A 25,175-nucleotide genomic window follows, 5' to 3' on the forward strand; every position below is an offset into this window, starting at 1 on the left:
TTATATGTAGAGTGTTTGGGGAAAACTATTGTGTATGTGTCTCAGCACTAAACCCAGATTTGCTTTTCTTTCGTTAATGACAGTGGAGAAGGTCAAGAGGATGCAGGGGAACTTGACTTTAGTGGTCTCCTGAAACGTAGGTGAGAACCAAGTGATGGAGTGAGGAGCTGTGGCCTGGAAATTTTTAGATATCCACTCAGAGAAGTCAAGTTTAAAGTAGATGTGTTTCCAAGAATTTCTTTATTTCTTAAAACGTGTTTTGCTTATAGAATATAACAGAGTCGACTAAGAAAGAGACAGAGAAACAACCGCATACTAATCTGATTAAGGTTTTAGCTGAAGCTTTTAAATTTTCTTCTTAAATGTTTTATGAGTCTGCATATTTTCTTAGCTGGGGATGAAGAGATTGAAAACGGAGACAGAAGACTTAAATACTGAAAACCCTTTAATTTCCCTCATCTCAATTATGATTGCCTGTGATGACTGACTGAAAAATCAATTTCACAATTTTGGTAGAAGTCTCTGCAGACACAAATATTTTAAAGGCAGACCTACTTTAATATAGCATTTATGATTTACTGTATTTCATCACATCTAAGACACCATTCATTTTAAGATCTACCTGTATTTTGTAAATCACTGAGCAATAAAAAATTGCTCCAAATAGTTTATTATGACAAACTATTGATTATAAGATACATCCTTCTTTCAGAGATGTTTAAAATGTCCAAAAATGTGCATTTTAGAAGAGATAAAATATGGTAGTAAAAGGGAAATAAATATTTAGTATTATCATTCACACCCTTTTAACACTGTTCTCTCCTGCAATAAAATTTCTATAATTTCATTATGGATGTTTAGCACATAATCACTTTGTAGGATTTCTGTCCATGTAGTTACATATATATAATCATATGTGATATTATATTTGTTATATGTAAAGTTAAACATACCCAGATACTTAGTGCAGACACAACAAGAAGACATTGATTTTTGCTGGGATTGTGCTTATCTACTAAATTTGTAAAATAAACAGTAAAACTACAACTCTGAATTGATGATATATAATGTTGATATCAGTTTTCATTTACCTTTTCAGGGTGACTTTTTATTCCTATTAGTGCTTGCTATGGTTATTAAAGGAACATAAATATAAATATGCTTAACAACAAATTACAAATAGAAATAACTGGGCTTGTGGTTATTCTCAGTTTAGATGATGCCTTTATTCAAGTTCCAATGAATGAAAAATTCACCCCAGCTCTAAACATTTAGGCTGAGAACAGAAATATCAATAGGTGCAATTTATTAATTACCGATGGACATTAGGCAATTAATAGACCTTGGGTACTTTCCTCCTTTGGGTACTTCAAATAATCATTAGTCTCAATAATATTTATTAATTCCTCAAATTTATTTAAAGCAAAAGTATATGTGAAGTGGCCTTAAGTGAGCTTCATTCTTCCTCATTCTACAGGTGAGAAACTAGGGACCAGAAATGGTGAGTGACTTGCCCCAAGTCACACAGCTAGTTAGAGAAAAGCAGGGGCCTAATTCTGAGTTTCCCTTTTCTGAGTCAGCTCACTTCCTGTGACTCCATATAAGAAATACCACTCAGAATCGGCTCACATATTGATGCTTCCATTTATAACACAAATTGACACTCCATGGAGACAAGAAAAGTTTCCCCCCAGCAAGGGAAATACTGTTTTCTTTGTGTAGAATATAATGCTATAGGTGATGTGAGGAAAAGAAGCCCAGTGTCTTCCTGTGCCTGGCACAGAGAGGGAAGAATACATCATGTAGGAGGGAAAGAAGAGTGGTAAAAGCATGGATTGGAGTCTCAGCTCAACCATTTACTGACTACATGACTTTGGTCAAATTATACGTCCTCTCTGAGACTCGGTTTCCATGTCTGTGAATGTGGGGAATAAAAACGACTTCATAGAATTACTGTGAGAATTAAATGTAATGGGCATGGCTCACAGTAGGCGTCAAATATTCACTTCCACCAAAAATGTGACATTTTCTCTTGACGAGCTTATATTTGTAAAGAAACAAAATAGACACATACGCATATCAATCAATCAATAAAAATGTGATACAGTAGATTATTAAATGCCATACCCTGATTAAAAGGTAAAAGAAAGAAAAAAGAACAGACTAGGTCTACTAGTAGTTTGCAGAGTAAAAGACATCATATAGTTAATGGTGAAAATGACTAAAGAAAAAAAATTACTTGAAAACATGGGCAGCCAACATGTCTCCAGTTCTCATTTTCCTTACATCCCCTAATTATGATTTTGACTCATAACTAGATTGGTGTTAACATAAGAATATATTCATTTATATACTATACTAATCCACCAATATAACTTTAGAAATTGTGTTTTCCTACTAATTTGTGAATTGCATATGTTTTCATTGTGGTAATGACACGTGTTTACCATTTCTACTCCTCTAAGAGTCTCTGGCAAAATCCCCATCTGAATAAATATCATTACAACCAACACCTCTATACAAGAGATATCCCTGCCCTGAACAAAGCCAGTGTATTTCAAAGAGACATTAACTAAACCAGAGGAAATCTTTTAGGCAGCATCTCTTTATGGGATTTGACCTATATAAATACTTGAAAGTTTTACTCTACATAAAATTTCTGTAACTGCTTTGTACTTCACTGGGATCGTAAAGTTATAGAAATTTTGATGTAGATGAAAGTACTATGAATGTTATATAGGTCAATCCCGGTGCTTGGAAAGGAATCAGAGTGCCTACAGAAATCTGAAATTTTCTCCCTACTACAAATTAATGTAGCCAGGCAGGTAGGGCCATCTGCAGCCACATATGAAAAGATACGTTCTGGAGGAGTTAAGGAAATGCTACCAATGGGAGGCTTGGTCTCATGTTCCAGTACAAAATGAATATTTCAGTCAGGAATTTGGGATTCAGTTAAGTGATAAAATTAAGAATGTGGCAGAGTGAGGTATATTTTGGCGTTTTAATGAAAAAAAGATGGTGAAGGATGATCGGTTCTATGAATCTACCAACAAAACTTAAGAAAACATACTGAAAATGACCTTTATTACTGGCTTCCAGCATATCAATATTCACCTCATGGATCTAGGTATGCCTCAGTGTTTGACTTGTGCCTCTTTTTAGCTATTTTAATCTAGTTTGCTATCTTTAAATCCTTTCACCAGTGTCAGGAGGGTACTTGAAATGTATATATGTCTAATTCTTCTTGACTGAAATACAAATTTAACACAACGTATTATGGCATAATTTTACAGTTTGGGGACTATACTGAGGCTGTTAGAGCATTGATAAAGTGGACTGAGGAAACACCCACAGAGAATATACACATATATGTACATGCTCATATTAATTGCAATTCTCCGAGAATTCCTACAAAGTATTTAAAAGACATATTTGAGATTCAGACTGCTTTCAGGCAGTCGATTTACTAGCTCTGGCCAATTTGTACCAATATTCCAACTTGAGTACAATTTTCCTGAGCATTTTAATTCTCCCATGTTAATAGAGGGTGTTATTTCCACGAGATGAATACTTGTGTCTTGAGTTTTGGAGAGGCACATTTTCCTAATGGTGTTGTCTAGTCCTTTCCACAAAGGTTGCTGATGGACCAGTGACCTCCCACTTCCTTCCACTTCCCAGATTAGCCTCAGCATCCTCAGGCACTGGCCAAAATGATTTACATGAGGATGGAAATTAGGCATTCGCAAGTCACTCTTGCCTAACGTCACCCTAAACTCCATGTTACTATTTACGTTTTCCCCTTCCCATGATTGCAATCCAGCATTTCTTCAGGAAACTGAAACGGGTGTGATTCATGTGACAATGCGAACATATGTAATCCATCGTTTTACTAACATGATAGCATGAATCTGTTTTCACACTGATGTTTAAGATGTGTTGACCAGTTTTTCTAGAAAATCATATCCCAACCAGCATTATTCACAGTAAGTAGTCGCTGTAACATTTCCAAATTAATCTGATAAAAACAGTCAATTAAATTTAAACAAAATCAGGACTGTTTAGCCAGTGAAGAAAATCAATTTAAGTTATATTTTGCATTTACCCTAAGGATCTTTTTTCCTAAAGAGTGTTTATTCCTGAGTTTTTGTTTCATTTTTTGGTTTTAAAATAAGGGCAGACAAGTGTACTTTAAATCTAATATTTTTTAGTTGTATATGTTCTTTACATGTTCCACATGTTCTCTAGTCAGTGATCGAAGTTTTGGATCATAATTTTGATAATTACACTAAGAAGCTACTATCCCCTTAACCATTTGCTTTAAAGTTTAACATTTCTATCTTTATGGCTCATACCAAGCCTGTCCTAAAATTTTCAAGACAGTACTTCAAATTGAAAACATGTTTGGCGTCATTCCTCTCTTCCCCTGACAATTTAGGGGAAACAAAAATTCTTTTAAAAAGCATACGCATCCCCAAAAATCATTTGAAAAACAAAGCAATCAAAAAAACCCTTCGTGACAGTTCCAAATATTTTTTGCATTGAAAAAACATCAAAAATGGTTAACGTACACATTTACTAATATGGTAAGAAACATGCTATTTGCAAAATCCAAAGGCGTGTGTACTGTATGTGAACTGTCTCCGTGTATAGATAGGTAGGTAAGGTGCGTACAGCAGCGAAGGTAGAGAGCCTTTTTCTTTCATAGGCCCCTATTTAAAACTTCCAGCTCCCAATCTACTTTTCACAATTGTTCGACCACCATATCCTAGTGAAAACTGAGCTTAAGTTCCTCAAATCCCACCTTCTGGACTTTCAAGTTGAAAGTAAGTAAAAATATCTTCAGGCTATTTCCTGACGGCCTCGGGTCCCCCTAATGTGCTTGTCACTAGGAAAAGGGGAGTGTTAATATAAGTGCTCATACCTGATCTTTATCGGGAAGCCTCCCTGAGGCTTCCGGCCTTTTTAAGTACCCAGATCCTAAGCAGAGCTTGCAGCACTGACCGAAAACCCGGGCCCTACCTTCCTGGCGGTCAGGCCCAGTGGGCAGCCGCTAAACTAGGCCATGGTTCTCCCCGGTCAGGGAGGTGAAGCAGCAGGAGGAAGAGCCCGAGATAGACGTGTGGGAGCTGCTGAAAAACGCCAACCCCAACGAGTACGAGAAGATCGCCTTCCAGTACGGCATCACTGACCTGCGCGGCATGCTCAAGCGGCTCAAGCGCATGCGCAGGGTGGAGAAGAAGAGCGCAGGTGAGCCGGCCCGGGGGCGTGGCCGCGGCGCGGGGCGGGGCCGCGGCGCGGGGCGGGGCCTCGGGGCCGCTTCCGCTTCCGCTTCCGCTGCCGGCGGAACACGTGGCGATGAAATCCCCGCGGGGACCCTTCCTCTCTCGCCCTGGGATTGGGGTGCGGCCGGATGGGTGGGATGCTCAGGAGCGACGCTGCTCTGGGTTACCTTCGGCTTCAGGGGAAGCAGTTCACTGCCCGACGCTGCACTGGCCGTGTCGGCAGCAGGCAAGCGCCTGAAGGGTTAAGGTAACAATTACATTGAAGTACTACCGCGTGCAGCGTATAATGGAATATTCAACAGTCCCGTTGTCGCTGATCTTTGGTCATGGTCGGTTACGGTCTGTGACATATCAGGTTAACATATCAGTCCTAGTCTAGCTTATTGTTTGTTAATGCTCAAATAGAACTTAAAGAATCTCACCACTTCATTTTTAAAATCTGCCCTTTCTTTTTTTTTTAAAAATATATCTTTATTGATTTCAGAGAGTGAGGAAGGGAGAGGGAGAGAGAGAGAGAGAAACATCAATGATGAGAGAGTCATTGATCAGCTGCCTCCTGTAGGCTCCCGACTGGGGATCGATCCCGCAACCCGGGCATGTGCCCTGACCGGGAATCGAACCCCGGTCGCCTGGACCCTAGGTCAATGCTCACCTGCTGAGCCACGCCCGGCTGGGCTGCCCTTTATTTCTAAACCTGCCTGTAAACTGGTTGAGAAATGGCCCCAGAGAAGTATAGAAGTGGTTTGTTTTTGTCTTGTTTACATAACTGGCCATTCTCAGACGCCTCAAGGTTTCTTTCTGAGAGGTGGCCGACGCCCTGAGTCACAGACAGGTGAATTCTAAAGCGCAGAGCCACACGGCATCTTTCCCCCCACCCCCACCCTCTTATCCTTGCCACTTACCTCTGCATTAATGTCTTGAGGTATGTGAGAGATGACTTTTTTAAAGCTAGTGTTTATTTTATCTTGTGAAAATATGAGCTTGTTTGAGCAGTAGTATAATAAAGTTGGAATGATGGAAATGCGAGTATGACAACTTCTTGAGGCATTCCACACTTACAGTTATTTTACAAGCTGTCTAAATGAGAATTATTATCTTTAAATTCAGAAAAAAAAAAAGAAATTAAAAAAAGAAGTTAACTACCTTTGTTTAGAACCTTCCAAAGATAATATTTTTAAAAACCCCTATACTCTATGTTATTTAAAATTTTTTGAAATCCTGAGTCCCTGACTATATATGTAATGGGTGTTGTAAACGTGCCACTATTTGGGCAAGTATCCACAGTACAAAAATATCTGATAAGCCTATTTCAATTAGTCAAAGGCATTCAATTTAATCTTATGAGTCATTGAACTTAGCTCATAAATTCTGTGATTTAAAAAAACTACCCATGACATAGAAGACATACAAAGGTAATACCAATAATCCTGACAGTAATTATGCTAGGGGGATAATTTGGATGCTTTATATTATACATTCCCTGAAGGATTAGGAGCCTTAATTTTTCATTTTACTTTGGGTTATCACACATGTATTGACTAAATTCTTAGCATATGTATATTCATATTAAGATAGTTTTGTTTCTTCTCTCTACTAGCTTTTGCCAAAATTCTTGATCCTGCATATCAGGTTGATAAAGGAGGCAGGGTAAGGTTTGTTGTGGAATTGGCAGATCCAAAGCTGGAGGTGAAATGGTTTAAGAATGGTCAAGAAATTCGACCCAGTACCAAGTAAGTGAACTTTGCAAATAATCAGTGATAACTATATGAATCAAACAGTACTTTGACTTAATTCTCTATGAATAAAGCTCTTTTTATCTAACTTTTACAATGCAAAATCATATAGAGGTAGAGTAAAACCTTTTCATATATTTTGGAACCATTAAAACTATACCACTATCTAAATTAAACCTTGTTTTAGATTTTAATTCTATACAAACTATTTCAGGTGACTCCCAATTATGGTTTTGTGTCACTACAGGTTACATGTGATTATTTCAGAATGTTACCCAAATTCTCTTAATTTTTTAGAATAAAATTTTGAAAAATTTTGAAATATGTATTTGACATACCAGCTGGGAGTCATACTTTATAATTAGATAACTTTTGTTTCTCCAGTGTAGCATCAGAAGCCTCTTTTTTTATTGCTTGGCCCTCTCCCAAATGAAGGAGACAGACTAATCCCTGATGTCTGATGGTATCGCTAGTCCATTATGAAGCTGCTTTACAGAGATCCTTCTCAGCCGGAGAGATTTTCAACTCCAACATATTTTTTTAAGTTAACAGGAGCCACATGCGTGTTTACAAAAGACTTTGATCCTGAAAATCTGTCACTTCTGTAGCACAATTAGGTGGCTTCCATTTTCTTAATGCGCCCATGCCTACAGAGTGACTTTGTGATAATAACGTTTGTCCTGGTAAAAATCTCTTGCAGGTAACCTGAATTTACTAAAAACATCATTTTACTTGGTTATCTTTATCTAGAAAATGTTTAGTGTTTTTTTCTTAGAGTCTTCAATTTCAGAGTTTTCCAAATGAAGCCTTTTTCTGTAGTCGTTTACAATGCCCTACTACACCCATCCATGATCCAAGTCACACATAATGAAATTTTGCAATCCTCTTGGCTTTTAGTTTTTTTAATTTCCAAATACCCAAGTTCTTTTTTAATAGATGGTAACTGTGATATGATAACACCAGTTCTTAAGTTCATTTAAGAGACTATCACATTCTATAGAATTACTGTCTATATTAATGATTAAGTTCGTATTATTACTTAAACTGTATAATCATTTATTTGCCCCCAAAAGTCTGTGTCACTATGCTAGGCAAGGAGTGAAATCAGTGAATTGGGAGTAAAATCAGGACTCTGTCCCTCTGCAAAGTAGATAAATTGTTCGTTTTTAAACAACGTACAGACTTGACAATTTCTGACAACCTCAGCCAACCCTATTTTCCAAAAATGGGTTAAAAATATTAATAGGAAATATACAAGCACTGATTTATATTTGAAATACCTTATGTAAAAGAAAATAACTGAAATTAGATATTATGTGTAAGCATACATATGAATTACATGATGTGTTGTAAAGATAAAAATCGGTTTCAATTTTGCTGTTCATTAAACTATGTAAGATGTGCTTCATAAATGGCAGATCAAAATTATATCCCTGTCTTTCAAGCATTATCGAATTATAAGCCAAATTTTCTGGCAATACATCAAGTTTATGGACTCTGTTTATCTTCCTCCTATTTAAAACAGATACATCTTTGAACATAAAGGATGTGAGAGAATTATGTTCATCAATAACTGTAGTCTAACAGATGATTCGGAGTATTACGTGACGGCTGGTGATGAGAAATGTTCCACCGAGCTCTTTGTGAGAGGTAAAGTGAAATCTCTTCCTGTAGCCATCAAGAGCTGATGGCTGGCCTCCTCCCAGGGGTAATGATTGGAATCAAAGTGCCCAGGTGAGCTCTTGAGCTCCAGATCAGAGCTAAGTAGCATCTCTAGAGATGGTTTAGTTTGGATGCTCTATTGACTCTGCATTGAAGCTCCTCTTCACTGGCAGTTAATGTGTATCCTAATGCATCTTCAGGTTCCTTGAAGACTAGAAAAGCCAAGGAGAGAGAAAAACTGCTGAGTACAAATGCCTGGAGGTTTAGACTCAAGCAAACAGGAATTTACAAAATAATTATTCTATTGATAGCTTCTGAAACCCAATGAAGTCTACAGAGTAATCCTCATCTCACACACTCAGCTGATAAAAAATAGATTTCTCTTGAAACCAGCTTCATAACTAAAGGGGCATCAGTGGTTGGCACTGAGAGCTCTAAAGACTGTCATTTTACTAAGACACCGTGGAAAGAGCTGGGGGTGTCCGTGAAGCCAGGCATCACTTGTTTTTGTTTTTATTTATGTTTTTGTGAGGCACCCTTGCTTAGGACAACTCTGCAATCTACCATCCATCTAGAACCAGAATGAAAGAATTTTAGTCTTAAAGGTTCTTCATCAGAAATGTCTACCACTTGGTATTTTATTTGCATGCCCTTCCCCAATGATGTTTGATACATTTTGTCTGCTCTCTAGAATAATAACTTATTTGATTTGAAGAGTTCTGGGTAACTGGGAACATTTAGCCAGGGTTGTCAGCTGTTTACTTTGCCAAGGAAAGTCGTAAAGACCCCACCTACTCTCTGCCACCATCTAACTAATCATAGCTCTGTGGTAGGATACTTTCTTGCTTCGGTATTTTCCTCTGTGAATAAATTTGGGATTGTGAGGCAGGTTTTGGACATTTAATGATTCTGATTCTCTCTTTTTTTTCATACCAGAGCCTCCAATCATGGTGACCAAACAGCTGGAAGATACAAATGCTTACCTTGGGGAGAGAGTGGAATTAGAATGTGAGGTGTCTGAAGATGATGCTAATGTAAAATGGTAAATAGCTTTGCTGAGGTCTGTTCATTTTTAATAGACACACACACAAAAGTACCTTCAAAGTCTGGGGACCAGGAGATTGCATTTACAGATATGAAAAGAATCTCAATCTCATTTGTGTTAGTAGAAATGGTAACTAAAACAATACTAAGATATTGTGATGTTTATTTTTTACTTATGAAACTAAAAAGAATCTGGAAATTTGTATTGGTAAGAGTGTAGGGAAGTAGGCACATTCTAATAATAAATGGATGGCTCAAAGTTGCCCGGGTCTGTTCAACCCCAAAGCCCATAGATGCTCTTCACCTCTAGCCCATGCTTCCCCTCACTGTACCATGCTGGCAACTGACATGGAAAATATACTTTGTTTTTTTCATTTTATTCCTTAATCATTTTATTGTTATAGTACTTCAGACAAATATTTCAGACCGAGAATCATCAGTTACTTTAAAAAATAAAAACCAATTTTTTTTTGTCAGCTGGGAAGTGTTTTCTCAAGTTCTCTTTGAGTCACCTCAAAATTAAAGACTAAAAGATTCAGAATCCTAAAATAAAATGTTTTGTTGAGAAGTACAGTAAAGTACATGGCTGGAGTCAATTGGTACTACAGAGTAATTGGTACAGCGTAGATTGTCCATTCTAATCTGGAATCATAGCTATCTTTAAAATGTATCTAAATGTTGTTCTCACCAGTATACATCAAAAGCCTAAACATGGGTGCTATCCTCTCTTAGCATAGTCATCTGATTGATCTTGAGTGGAAAGAAGGGGCTTATGTTCTTTTAATGTAGTCTTTCAGACAGTATTTGTTATAATATTCAATGCTGGATTGATGTATATATTCTTTAATTCAATAAATAGTTCTCGAGTGTCTGGTATCTTGCTAGACACTTTGCGAGACACTGGGATGTGGGAAAAACGAGACCAATGAGGTCCATCTCCTGAAGGGTCATTTATTTAAAAATTTTTTTTAATAATCTGTTTTAACCCAGGTTTAAGAATGGTGAGGAAATCATCCCTGGTCCAAAATCAAGATACAAAGTTAAAGTGGAAGGCAAAAAACACATTTTGATCATAGAAGGAGCAACCAAGGCCGACAGTGCAGAATATTCTGTAATGACAACAGGAGGACAATCATCCGCTAAACTTAGTGTTGGCTGTAAGTGTGACTTCCTTGGATGTTTTCCATGTTGGTTACTAATGGTGTTGCATTTGTTAATTCTGTTGTAGAAAAATGTGCATCTATTTGATTTCTACTTGTGGCAGATTTAACTCTGTAAAATTAAATTCCATTCTAGCTGAGTGTCTGTGTCATATCAATCAGGGTCTCTGAGAAAAGAACCGACTATTTAACTTAACCATAGAGCACCAATATTGAGAAGGAAGTATAAAAACCACCTGCCAGAGAAGTTACCCATGGTTATGAAATATTTTAATCTCTAAATCATATAAATAGATGATAACTACTTAGACACGATATCAAATCTTGATCAGGTTTACTTAATCCATAGGTGCACTTGCTATCTGTTCATTAAGTAAACATTCAACATTCTGCAATTACACTTGAGGTGAGAAGTTACTCAACTAATAGGCCTCAGTTGAGAGCACTGTAAGAGCTAATTTGCGAATATACTTTAGAAGCATGAGAGAATTAATGTACTTCCCCAAATGCCCACTGTTAGTCAGTTCTCAATGGCAGAGCCTGTCCCTTTCGATGATCATATGATCACTGAATTATTCAGAAGTAATTTCGGCACACTCCTATGTTTCATGGAGTGGTGGCCATTTTAGTTTAATATCAAAAAAGGTTTTTATAACCATACGCAGATCCTTAACTGTTATTTGCATCCAGTTAAAACAATTACAATCAGTTCTGTGATAATGCAACATACGCATTTCTAAAAATCACTGCTATCCAAAGTCATGAAATAAAAACCAAAGGACTAGTGGGGGAAATGGGGTTATGGGCATAACCCTCAAAAATTTTGTCAGCAACATATTTAAAAACACACAATAAGAACCTAACAAAAAACATTTGCACAGTTTTACACATGTTAAATGGTTAATAAATAGTATAGTGTATATGGCCCTTTACCTTAAAAAGACCTGACATTTGCTTGTGAAAGTGGTGTCAGAAGTGTTGCGCCTTGTGAGCTATTGTGAAATGGTGGACAGAGGTTATGTGAAATTGGATGGATGATGGTAATCTCAGCTGTGCATTGGTGTGGCTCATGTCACAGGGGTGAACTGAGGTGGCTGGGGACATTTGAGTTGTGTGGGTGGGGTGGGTGGGGCTTTTTGCGCAGTCCTACCTGGCTCAGCTCAGTTGGGTGCAGTTTTTTGAATTCACCTAATCTTTGTCATGAATGAAATTGTCTGTAATCAAACATGAAATTTGTGTTACTCTCCAATTGTCCCCTAATATATTAATTGCATTAGAACAAATTCTCATTTTCAAAATAATCATTAACAGCAAAACTGACTGTACCACTGTGAAATGACACCATCTTGGCCTGTCTAGATTGAGTTTGGCACTTATAACCGTCTACTGTTTCTGTAGTGAAGCCTCTGAAGATATTGACACCTCTAACTGATCAGACTGTAAAACTTGGAAAAGAAATCTGCTTGAAGTGTGAAGTCTCTGAAAACATAACAGGAAAATGGACTAAAAATGGACTCCCCGTTCAGGAGAGTGACCGTCTAAAAGTTGTACACAAAGGAAGGTAAGCAAGCGAGGCGATCCCTAAGTGAGGTCTGGCCCCCGTCTTTACTTTCTTCCCTTCCTAAATTACATAGTTGGCAAGGAAGGATGTTTGAAGAGGAGTCATAGGGAAAGGATCTAGTTCTGATTCATTGCTTCCAAATAGCAAGAGTGTGTGCTTTCTCTGTTGTACGTCATGTCCTGATCGATCCTGGGTCTGCACCTTACGATGTGGTGCTTTGTCTATTCAAAACCCACTGACAGATTCTATCTAAACATGAGGTTAGAGGAATGATACTGAATTCTAGCTGAGGAGCTGTTTGAATTGGATTATTTGTCCCTAACCAATAAGTATCACATGACCTTTCCACAATTTTTTTCTTGTTTAGGAGGGGACAAAATATCCTAAAATCTAGCAAAAAATCTAAGGCATGGGTTCTCAAACTTGGATCCATGGATCCTAAAGAGATCATGAATGAACTTTAAGGGCCCTCATAAATCTTCTGAAATTGTAAGCAAATTATGTGTTTACAAAAATACTTGTTTTTGTCCAGCAAGAAGATCGATTGTGCCCATCAGATTTTCAGTGGTTCATGACCTCAGTAAAGTTAAGAAGTATTGCTCTTAGGTTTGTTATATAAAGCCAAAGTCAAGGTTATTCTTAATAATTTCTAGAATCTAAAAGTATAGCATTAGTGAGATATTTTCTTTTAGATTTTTTAATGCTATGAGATTAAAAAAAAGGAATAAGAGATTCTTGACTAATAAGTAAGTTGTATTTGTAGAGATAATTCCATATAGTCTAAAATAAATACTTAATATGGATCAACAAATAGGATAATTAAGACTTCACACTATTCTCTCTCCAGGCTGCACTAAACAAGTTAACAGATAAAACCCAGGTGTCTCCTCGGTTTGGATCATATACAATTCAAATCTTTGCAAAGTCTTAGAAATATTTTTTTTTCATTTCCTTAGAATCCACAAATTAGTGATAGACAATGCTCTCATTGAGGATGAAGGTGATTATGTATTCACACCAGATGCCTACTCTATTACCTTGCCTGCCAAAGTTCATGTTATTGGTGAGTAGATAAAAGAAGTCTTGGCAGAGTCCCGATCTTTTATTTTTGATTTTGTTCACCTTGGAATTGTAACATATTTAAAACTGTGTGATATTTAAAGAAAAAAAATACATGAACTGTTACTGATCACTAATCATAATAATTGATTCTTAAGAAATCTTACAATGAAGTAGTTCTGCAAGGTGCCAGGCACTATATACATTAACTCCTCTTACATTCTTTTTGGCCAGATAAAATATTGGCACTAGCCAAGTACTAGCCCAGATGTTCACATGGGAATGACTGTCTGATAACAAAGGCCATGTTTAATATTCCAGATCCTCCTAAAATCAACCTGGATGGTCTTGATGCTGACAATACAGTGACAGTAATTGCAGGGAACAAGCTTCGTCTTGAGATTCCCATCAGTGGAGAACCTCCTCCTAAAGTTATTTGGAGCCGAGCAGATAAGGTTTGTTCTACACACACACACGCACGCACGCACGCGCACGCACACACACACACACACACACACACACCCCACACGCACACTCCCCACCTCACTTCCTGACCTCCGTTAGTCGGGTGAAAGAAGCAGCAAGTAACTGTACAGGGGTCCAGCAACAATATAATTCCTTTGATAAAGAAAGCTCACTGGTTTTCAGGCAAATGTAATAATCATCCATTTACTTTTCATATTTGTAATCACCTACCAGGTGACCAGGCATGTTTCTATGTGCAGTGAACAAGATTCCATTTTTCATTCTAATGAATGTCAGGGAATGGGATGGAAGAGAAGGAGACAATGAACTATTAAATAAGTAGGTGGACAAGATTATTTTGCATAGTAATAAGTGCTATGAAAACTAAGCAAAAATAGGCTAATATGATTAGCAAGCGACTGTGTGGTGAATGACAACAGCCTCTCTGAATGACGACAAGGAACCAATTATGTGAAGAGCAAAGGAGAGATATTTCCAGGTGAAGTCAATGCAGGTGCAAAGGACGAAAGGAGAGAATGAGCTTGATGTGTGGGGGGAATAAAAAGAGCCGGCGTGGCTGTGGCAGAGTGAGGGAGAGAAAAGTAAGGTCGGAGCGGTGGCCTGTACCAGCTCATACATGACCCTGTGGCTTCCTATATAAAATGTTTTGTGGGCAGCAAAACTACGCTTTATGATTCTATAATTATGGATACATGTCATGATAGATTTGTCAAAATCCACAGGGTGCAAAACACCAAGAGTGAACCCTGATGTAAACTATGGACTTTAAGTGGTAGCAGTGTGTTAATGTAGGTTCATCATTTGCAACAAATGTCTGCTCCGACATGGGATGTTAGTAGTTGGGGAGGTTGTGCATATGTGGGGACAGGTTGTATGAGAGCTCTCTGTACTTTCCATTCAATTTTGGAGTCAACCTAAATCTGTTCTAAAACTAATTTCTTCATCATCATCATCATTATCATCATCAGCCGCAAAGAGTTGGAGAGTGTTTCCTCCTCTATTTTCTGGAGAAAAAAAAGTATCATTGAGCTATGGGACAACTTCAAACAGTCAAATATAAGAGCAACTGGAGTTTCCAAAAAAGGGGGCCAGGAAAATATTTAAAGAAATAATGGCCAAATTTTTTCTAAATTTGATAAAACTATAAATGCAGATACAAGAAGCTCAATTAAAACCAAGCACAGAAGCATTAAGAAAATGACACCAAGACCCAGCATAATTAAATTTCTCTAAACTCGTAAGTAAGCAAAAAATCTTAAAAGTAGACAGAGAAAAAAGTCATTTAAAACACTGGAATATAGGCAAGGATGACTTCAGATTTCTCTGGAATCAAGGCAATTGAGAGTATAGTAAAGCAACATTTTTAAAGAAAAAAACCTGTCAACCTAGAATTCTGTACTCAGCAGAAATACTTTTCAGAAATGAAAGCAAAATAAAATGATTTTCAGATATATAAAATCTGAAAGAAATCATCACCAGCAAACCTTCACTACAAGAAATGCTAAAAGAAATCCTTAAGTTAGAAGGAAAATGATACCAGATGAAACATTTTCACAAAGGAACAAAGAGCATCAGAAATGGTAACAATACAGATAAATATATAAGAGTTTTTAAAAAATATTTAAGTCTCTTAAAAAGATTATTGACTCAAAAATAATAACAATGCACTGTGTGGCTTATACTATAGGTGTAACTAGGTGTAAATAAAATTTATAACAATAAAAACCTAAGGTCAAGTAGGGAGAAATGGAGGTAAGGATCAGGAGAGGTGAAATGGAAGTATGCTATTGTAAGTTTCTTTTGTTTGCTATACATGAAGTATTACAGTATCATGTGAAGGTAGACCATGAAAAGTTAAAGATGCATACTATAACCTAAAGGACCTACTAAAATAAAAAAAGATTTATAGCTAATAAGCCAACAAAGGACATAAAATGCAATCACAAAAACAATTAATTCAAAAGAAGGCAGAAAAGAAGCATAAAGAACAGATGGGACAAGTAGGAAAAAAAATAGCAAGATACAGAATTACAAAGAGAAATATATAAATTAGAGATTTCAATATTCTTCTCTCAATAGTTCATAGAACAAGAAGACAGACAATCATTAAGGATATAGAAGATTTGAAGAATACTATCAACCATCTTGACCTAATTGACATTTTCTAGAACACTCCATTGAACAAGCAGAATGGGCATAATTTTAATATGCACATGGGAAATTTACCAAGATAGACCATAAAAAAAGTCTCTATAAATGTTAAAGGATTCAAGTTATGCAAGGTATGTTCTCTGACTACAATGGAATTAATTAGAAAGCAATAACAGAAAGATATCTGGAAAATTCCCAAATATTTAGAAACTAAGTAGCATTTTTCTAAACAACTCATGGATTAAAGAAGTAATCACAGGGAAAATTAGAAAATACTTATGAGCACACCACATACCAGAATTTGTGAAATGCTGCTAAATCAGTACTGAATAGCCTTCTATCTATAAAAGAAATGGAATTTGTAGTTGAAACTTGTCACACAAAAAAATCCCAAGACTAAGATGGCTTTATTGGAGAATTCTACCAAATATTTAATAAATAAATAATACCAATTCTACACAAACTCTTCCAGAAAATCAGAGAAGAGAGAATAGGAGTGTTTCTCAACCCACTCTTGAAGGCCAGTATTACTCTTACAGCAAAATCAGAAAAAGACATTACAAGAAGAGAAAACTACAAACCAATATCACTCATGAACATTGAAGCAAAAGTTCTAGACAAAACTTACCAAATTGAATCCAATGATGTGTAAAAGGAATAATACATTATGACAAAGTAGAGTTTATCCCAAGAATACAAAGTTTGGTTTAACACTTGAATCGATTAATATTATTTACCGTATTAACAAACTAAGTGAAACAAGTATGATCACCTCAATAGACACAAAAACATTTGACAAAATCCAACAGTTTAATATCTCTCAGCAAACTAGGAAGTGAAAGGAACTTTCTCAACGTGATAAAGACATCCATGAAAATTCTGCAGCTATCACCCTACTTAATGCTGAAAGATTGAATGCTTTCCCCCTACGAACAGGAACATTTCTCTTCAACACTGTACTGGAGGTCTAGCCAGGGCAATCAGGCAAGAAAAAGAAATAAAAGTAACCATATTAGAAAGAAGAAGTAGAACTGTATTTATATTCAGTTGACAATCATAGATGTAGAAAATCCAATGTAACATATAAAAAATCCACTGGAACAAATGGTCACGGTAGCCTTATTTGTATTTTCCAAAAGCTGAAAACAATGCAAATGTCCATCAACAGGTGAGGTGTGCACATGGCTCCCAAGGCGCACGGGGACACCGTGAGGAGTGATGGAAATCATCGGCATCTTGATTGCGATGGTTACACAATCACATAAATTTGTCAAAATTCATAGAACTGTCTATTCAAAAAGTGTGAATTTTATTCTGTGTAAATTATAACACAACAATGAACAAAATAAAATATAGAAAACTGAAGAGGATAATGTAACACCTCTTAAATATTTTTCTTTCCACATGAAAAAAAGCAGAACATCTTTTATAACCTTAAGATTAGAATTTGGCTAATATGATAAAATGTTCTATTATAAAACAGAAAAATTACAAAAACTATTTCAGGGATTCTTACAGTTGCCGCAGTCTTTTGTTATTGAAGATGTATGAGTTCTAATCCAGAGACAAAAGAGTAGAGAGTTACCAGTTAGTGGGAAATAGATTACCTAAAGTTACCTTGATCGTCTGTGTTTTGCCTCGTTGTTTACTGGCTGTTCATTGTATTGAAGATATAACTTGGGAATAAAAAAAAAACCACTAATGCTGTTTTAAATTCTGGTTTAAGAAAAATGGAATGAAAGAAGTGAAGGAAGGAGGAGCAGGAGAAGGGAAAAAAGAAAATAGAGTAGAAGGCTTCACCTCGCTGTCTTTACTTTGGGAATGAGAAGCTCATTCTTTTGTGGACGTCCTATAGGAAGGGAAAACTCAATACTCAATAACTTGTATGAAAAATTGGCATTGCAGCCTTCAAACGTTTTCAATATTTTAAATATTTCAAGACATTTGAGAAAATGGGGGGGGGGGAATCATTATTTAGTTTGCAGAAATGAATTTATTCCTAATTTCATGTGCAAAGAGACTTCTCTCCTAGAATAACACTCCATACTCATATCTTTAGCCCTCCAACTTTTTCTTTGGTGAGTCCATGATTGGCGGGCTCTGGGGTCAAACCCCAGCTCTACGGCTTCTCAGCTATGTGGCCGTGGGCCACAGTCTTCCCATGTGTAAAATGGGATGATACCTTTGTCCTTAGAGTTGATGGAGGGTTAAACTAAGACTGTGTATTTTATTTATTTATTTATTATTTTTTATTTTTTAAATATATCTTTATTGATTTCAGAGAGAGGAAGGGAGAGGGAGAGAGAGAGATAGAAACATCAATGATGACAGAACCATTGATCGGCTGCAGCCCACAACCCGGGCATGTGCCCTGACCAGAAATCGAACCCCAGTCACCTAGATCCTAGGTCGACGCTCAACCACTGAGCCACGCCCGGCTGGGCAAGAATGTGTATTTTAGGCATTAGTCCCATGTGCAGCTTAAGCTATGGGGCACTCTGGCATAGTCCTTGCTGCTGTACAGATCGGATCACATTTTACTGCTTTTCTCCATAGGCCATTATGGAGGGCAGTGGCCGGATCAGAGCAGAATCTTACCCTGACAGCAGCACTCTGGTTATTGATGTAGCTGAAAGAGAAGATTCTGGTGTTTACAACATAAATCTGAAAAATGAAGCTGGAGAAGCACATGCAAGCATCAAGATTAAAGTTGTGGGTAAGTCCACTGGATGAGTAAACTTCTAAAATCAAGTTGGCATGTCTAGATCTCGAGTAGACTGTCAGCTCTTGATTCTCTCAGCTTTTCTGGGGAGAACAACAAAGAGAAACATAGCATAGCTATATTTTACAAGTCACTGCCTTTCTTTTTCTACCTTTGCCACTTTCCTTTCCTTCTCTTTTTCTTTCCTTTCTCTTTTTTTGTGTGGCATGGGGAACATATTGCAGTGAACATGCAAAAATACTCAGAAGTAACACTGCTTCTATGATTATCACCAAAACACATTTTCCAGTTAACGTTTTTCTTTGCACACACTCTCTCTCTTTTATTTTATTCTGTTTTTTTGTTTTCTACAGACATCCCTGATCCTCCAGTGGCACCGAATGTGACAGATGTGGGAGATGATTGGTGCATCATGAACTGGGAGCCTCCTGCCTACGACGGAGGGTCCCCCATCTTAGGTAACTGTGTGTTGGTCAGTCTGTGGAACTGCCACTGGAGTTGAGGTCCTCTTTGCACATTAGTACAGAGTACATTAAAAATAGGGCATTTAGAAGAAAGTTTATTCTACTGTCTTTACATATGCATTCAAACTAAAATGCTGTATTTTGGGATGCTCTGTAAGTACTCAAGGTTTTAATAGCTCTGATGAATATTATCTGATTACTTGCTCTCTTTTTTGGTTGACATATATTCTATATAATCCTGAGTTATTTTAAAGTTATGAGTCTAACTTTAAACCATTCTACTCAGTAAATATGTTTCCATGTAATTGTGTCTATAGAGAAATTTCTTTTAGAGTTAAATACTTAGAGTATTTGCTTTCCCTATAGAACAAAAACTCTTTTCTACTTACTAATTATGAAACTCACAAAACTGGTCATTTCCCCTTCATGCATATATTTCTGGGATTCAGAGCTAAATCTATTGGGCAACTATGCCAACTATGTAAATTGGTAAGACCTACATATCTGTGATCTGCTTTTCTCTTTTCTTCTTAGTACAATTTTAATTTTTTCCAGTCCTATTATTTTTATTTTCTCCTATGATGCTAGTACTTACATTCCCTATAATCTGTCTTAAACAACTGATGAGATAAGGTGGTTTAAAAATACGTACATGCATGACTCTTGGACTTAGAGTGCTTAGAATATTGTAAAATTTAAGAACGTCTAATATCTGACAAAGTACAATTTTGGAGACCAAAGGGGAAAAAGCCACGTTTCTCTTTTGTGTCACCTGCAGGCTACTTTATTGAGAGGAAAAAGAAACAAAGCTCCAGGTGGATGAGACTGAATTTTGAGCTCTGCAAAGAAACAACTTTCGAGCCCAAAAAAATGATTGAAGGCGTGGCCTACGAGGTCCGTATCTTTGCCGTCAACGCTATTGGCATCTCCAAGCCCAGTATGCCCTCCAAGCCATTTGTTCCTTTGGGTGAGTCAGGAGAGACGTGTCTTTGTCCTGGGAATCATTGCCCCAGGTTGTGACTGCTTCCTTCAGACCTCTACCTGGAGGCCTCTTGGAGTGGGCGGGTGAGCAAGAGGCTGGAGGTGGTTAGGAGTAATTTTCTGCCTAAGAAATTTGGTAGAGTTGAATGTCTTCATAGTGTTGGTTCTGGAATTCATGACCAGAATTCCAGTGACAGCTGTGGGTGGCTCCGGTTTCTGCTTCCCACTGAAAACATGTTGCTGAAATTCACACATGACCACCCTCCATTATGTCCTTCTGAAGGTAAAACCCGGCACCTTGGTGTAAACACTGTAACTGAAACAGACTGAGACTCAGTCCACAAAACACACTTGATAACTAGTTTTTGCTTTATGATCACATCTTTTTTTTTTTTTTAATATCTTTTTATTGATTTTTAGATTGAGAGGAAGGGAGAGAGATAGAGAGAGAAACACCAATGAGAGAGAAATGTCATCGATTGGCTGGCTGCCTCCTGCACACCCCCTACTGGGGACTGAGCCCACAACCCAGTCATGTGCCTTGACCTGGAATCAAACTGCCATCTCCTGGTAATAGGTCAGTGCTCAACCACTGAGCCACACGGGCCAGGCTACAATCACATCTTAAATGCTATTTATCGAACCAAAAGAGTCAGCTTAGCTAAGACAAAGAAACAGAAGATGAGGCCTTTACTATTCTGTGGCAGTGCAGTTTGTTTTTTCAATAGCAAGATTTAATACCAGAGTTTGTGCTTTAAAACTAGAGAGTTATGGAAAATTTACTCTAGATCATTAGATCCCAGACTTTGACTTTCTCCAACTTCCTTGGGCCTCCCAGCCTCCCACACTGGCCTCCCAAATTGGAGGGAACGTGCAGCAGCATTTTAAAGTATTTCCATGCCTAGCAGATCTTTGCTTTACACACAGCATATGCTTGAGGAGTCCTCATCAAATTTTATTATGATGTGGGTCTTCCGTGTTTATTTTTATTTGTATCCTAGCTCATTTTATTGCCATTCCTGGTGCCATCACCCTGTAGTTAATAATTTCTTCTCTTTCTGTCTCTTTTATCTTTGAAGCTGTAACCAGCCCTCCTACGCTCCTGGCTGTTGACTCTGTCACTGACACCACTGTCACAATGAAGTGGCGGCCCCCGGATCAGATTGGTGCCGCAGGTTTAGATGGCTATGTGCTAGAGTATTGCTTAGAAGGAAGTAAGTACAACTCGTGGGTAAAATGAATACCATCATGACTAGGTGAGATATGCTCCCCCTTTCTTTTGTATCTCTCTCTTGGGAACTCATCTCCTTCCTACTGAAAATGACAAGCCAAAGGTCATCCTTCTAAGATGGATTAAAATTTAGCCCTTCCTTGATACTTGAGGCTAACGAATTGAGATCTCAAAAATATCCTAGCTCGGCTGCCCAATTGGACAGCTCAATTGATCTAAGACATAGGAGGGAAGGGATGCTGAAAACGGTTTGGGGACTTTCAGTTCTTGAATCAATGGAATTGAATTGTACCAAAGCGAAATAAAAGTCTAGTTAGGATGAAGGGAGTTGGAAATTCTAAACCCTATGCTGAGCAGAGGTCAGCGATCAAAATAGCTGCCTCTTTCTGGGGAATAAAGAGCAACGGCATATTTGACTATCTGATGATCATCCCCCGCCTTCTAAGGGGGGGCAGAAGAAGAATTAAGAACAAGTTTTCAGGGTTTAAGGGAAGCAGCATTAAATCCCACATGGAGTACGACGTGGGTTCTACATGCAGGAACTTCTCTCAGGGCCTGGGTACATAAAAATGTAATCACTTAAACTTAGGAGCAGAAAAGAAACAGGAAAACAATTGAAAAATAATAGAAAAAGAGAAAATGACACAAAATATGGGCCAGAGTGTACCTAAGACCAGAAAAGATGTGAAATTCACGGAAAGCTGCTTGTGTTTTTCGATTTCCTACTTGTCACGATTTGAAAATGTCTGAATCCAACTGCCCCAGCTCTGGACTCAGCAGGCCCCATTCTAGATGACGGTAGGTGGGCCACGCACAGGGAGGCATGTTCACATCCCCGCAAAGGACGAGCCAAGGTGTAGCCTCCAAGAAATCTCTTTGGACCCCAAACTTTAACACGGATCTCACATGAAGGACAGAGAGACCACAGAGCACATTGGGGAAAATCAGGAGTGTGAACACAAACGCACCTCCCCGGGAGGAAAAAACCTCGATGGAGAAGAAGCTTCTTATGAAGAGAAAACTGCTGAGAAAGCAAACCCCCCAGCCCCCGGACTGGGGCAGCTGTGGAAATGCCCCGGCTGGGCGGGAGGGAAGAAGAGGGGGGGACAGAGCACCCTGGTACCAGTTCCATTTTCATGCGCTGTGCTCACGGAGCACTAGGCTCGTTTGTCCAGGGCTTAGAAAGGCACTAAGCAAACGAGTGGGGACATTCTGAGGAAGTCCCCAGAGTTATCCCGGCAGGGGAGGGAGGGGGGGATGTCGCTAGGGCAACAGGTAATTTCGTGAGCGTTTCAGAATGTGGGTTGATTCCCGTTCCATTCCCCTCCTGCCCTTTCAAAAAATCATGAGCACTTCAGCCTGCTGTTTATACCGCCCAGCCAGCAGGGTTGCCCCGTCTTGTATGTGTTGTGGCTGCTGACCACGAACCTTTTGTGTATGTATGACCCGGAGCAAATTCTTTACTCTTTTCTTTCTGATAGGTTTAAAAAGTAAGAAGATACAGCAAAATGATACATGGCTGTCATTTTGATGTTACCCACCTTAGATAAAATACAACGAAGTGTATTTTACATGATTTTGTGTGTGGTCTGTGTAGATATATATGTATGCACATATACATATATATAGGTACACGGTCATTCTGATGTATATACTTTGCCACATAACGTTTTGGAATTAGCTTTCTATGGAACGTGTATCTCTCTTCTTGCAGTCTTTTCTCACTTCCTCTCCGTGGCTGCCCTGTTCTTCATTCTCTTTTAATGGCTGTTGTCCTCAGACTAATTTTCTGTAGTGTTTAATGCTTCCCCACACGTCAGGGTTCAGCCCGTGAGGCCTCTCTTTGTGAGATGGTGTGCTGGTTTGGATCTGCCTCTCTCTCGTTTGGGGTTTTTAACGCCTGCAGCATCTTCCTCTCCTCCGTTTCTTCCTTCGCTCTCGCCCCTCTTCTCTTGGTTTCCCTCCGTTAAAGTGGTTCAGAGGCGAGGGGATCGCTGTTTTTGTTCCCCTCGGATCCTGCTGCGTCCTGTTTCCTCTCGGAGTTTTCTTCTCTACTAGTTCTTTGCTCTCTCGTGCACGTTTTTCTGTCTCCTGGTTTCACTTCCTCATCAGCAGTCTCTTGACTATGAAATATCAACACAGTAGCTTCCACACCGACCACGGGCTTCAGGATGCATCTCTTTTTCAAAGTCCTAAGGAGTTTTTAGTATCCACATGCCCTCCCAGTCAGCAGAATGCTCTGGCTTGCTTCTCCCTGATATCCCTAGAAGGGCTGGAATGAGACAGAGGAGTGCGGCCCCCACTCCCGATACCCAGAAAGTCATCGTCCCAAGGCCCTGGGCTATGCCCATGACCCCCCGTGAGCCAGCAGCATCTCCTCCACTCTTGGAGAAGGCAGAGACCACCAGCTCAATTTGTTTGCTGGACCATGAGCTTGCTGTCATGGCAGCCAGGGGCTGCCTCCTGGGCTGCTGGGGCAGTTTCCATTTCCTTTGGGAATTTGAGCCTGGGTGGGACAAGGCTGGCCTTCCTATGAGCGCCCTCACTCCCCGACTGACACATGAGCTCCCCCAGGGGAGCGCTCTGTTCCCCAGGAACTCAGAGGACCCTCCCTGGCTGGCGTAGGTGGGGCAGGAGCCAGGACGGGCCTTTCCACTGTGCGCTGCTCCCTGTGGAGTCCGGGGCCTGCGCCTCTACCCTCTTCAGGGTCTTGCTTGGGTCTTCTCTCCCTCTTGCCCCCACAGCTAGGGGTGCCCCCGCCTCCTTCCACCTCCTCTTCTCTGTGGCAGGTGCCTCAGGACAAAAACCACAGTCTGAACAGAGCAGGCTGTGCCCCTCCTGAGGAATCCCCCCTCTAACGTGTTTGGTCTCTTCCGTCACTGCTCTGAAGACAAATATCTTTGCATACTTTGCATACTTTACTAACAGAGAATGCTGACTACTGATACATATTCTTCTGGTGTGAAAAGTGGGTGTCTTTAATTAATTTTAATGACGGACTCTCAAAGGTACATCAGCAAAACTGTCTGATGAAAATGGGGAGGCTGCGTATGATCTGTCAGGTAAAGTACTCTGTGAAAGCTTTCACACTTGCTTACTCTATGATAAAGTCTCTGGGAATGTCCCATGGCCCAGCATGAAGTACACCCGCCATCCACACACACAAGAAGAGTCCTTAGGGATGGAGGGGGCGGGGGTGGGCAGTGAGTTAATAACGTGGGATCCAAGCCTTCTTTTGTCCGGTGGGATTAATGCATACAAACTTTTAGAAGCTGAAATAGTTATTTGCCCTGGATGCTAGACTGAGGTGGAAGAATTGTGCCAGCTCCTTATAAGGTCTTGGCTCCTGAACAGTGTTTCCACTTTTTGTGGCTCCGTTTCCACTTTTTGTGGATATATGCGTATTTTCTTCATAAATGGGAGCATGGTCAGATTCCCTAAGCTCGTGTTAGCGTCTCATAGTAATTAGCCAAGATGAAACAGAGAGATTATATGACTGTAAAGGTCGGCGTCTCTCATTCATAAGAATAATAGTTTCCTGTTTTTCTGAACTTTAATGTATAGGGATGGCTAAATATCATGGTTACATCCTTCACTATAAAACTGCTGCCTAATTTCTGGAGAAACTATTATGCAGGA

General features: G+C 38.9%; 1 protein-coding gene across 12 annotated transcripts in view; it reads left to right on the top strand.

Annotated features, from left to right (window-relative positions):
- MYBPC1 (myosin binding protein C1) overlaps nt 1-25,175 on the top strand; it is a 77,084-nt gene that overhangs the window by 35,510 nt on the left and 16,399 nt on the right. For 6 of the 12 annotated variants that reach the window (XM_081130309.1, XM_081130305.1, XM_081130306.1 and 3 more), the window contains 14 exons: nt 84-140; nt 5,081-5,247; nt 6,880-7,012; nt 8,541-8,665; nt 9,614-9,719; nt 10,712-10,878; nt 12,280-12,442; nt 13,399-13,505; nt 13,823-13,956; nt 18,695-18,854; nt 19,214-19,318; nt 20,103-20,291; nt 21,385-21,519; nt 24,545-24,598. In XM_081130309.1, coding sequence (XP_080986435.1) covers nt 84-140; nt 5,081-5,247; nt 6,880-7,012; nt 8,541-8,665; nt 9,614-9,719; nt 10,712-10,878; nt 12,280-12,442; nt 13,399-13,505; nt 13,823-13,956; nt 18,695-18,854; nt 19,214-19,318; nt 20,103-20,291; nt 21,385-21,519; nt 24,545-24,598 — 1,802 coding nt within the window. The remainder of the gene's footprint in view (nt 1-83; nt 141-5,080; nt 5,248-6,879; nt 7,013-8,540; nt 8,666-9,613; nt 9,720-10,711; nt 10,879-12,279; nt 12,443-13,398; nt 13,506-13,822; nt 13,957-18,694; nt 18,855-19,213; nt 19,319-20,102; nt 20,292-21,384; nt 21,520-24,544; nt 24,599-25,175) is intronic. The other 6 variants (XM_081130302.1, XM_081130310.1, XM_081130307.1 and 3 more) reach the window with 1 other exon arrangement.

The sequence above is a fragment of the Miniopterus schreibersii genome, assembly GCF_964146895.1.
Source record: "Miniopterus schreibersii genome assembly, chromosome: 2".
Lineage (NCBI taxonomy): Eukaryota > Metazoa > Chordata > Mammalia > Chiroptera > Miniopteridae > Miniopterus > Miniopterus schreibersii.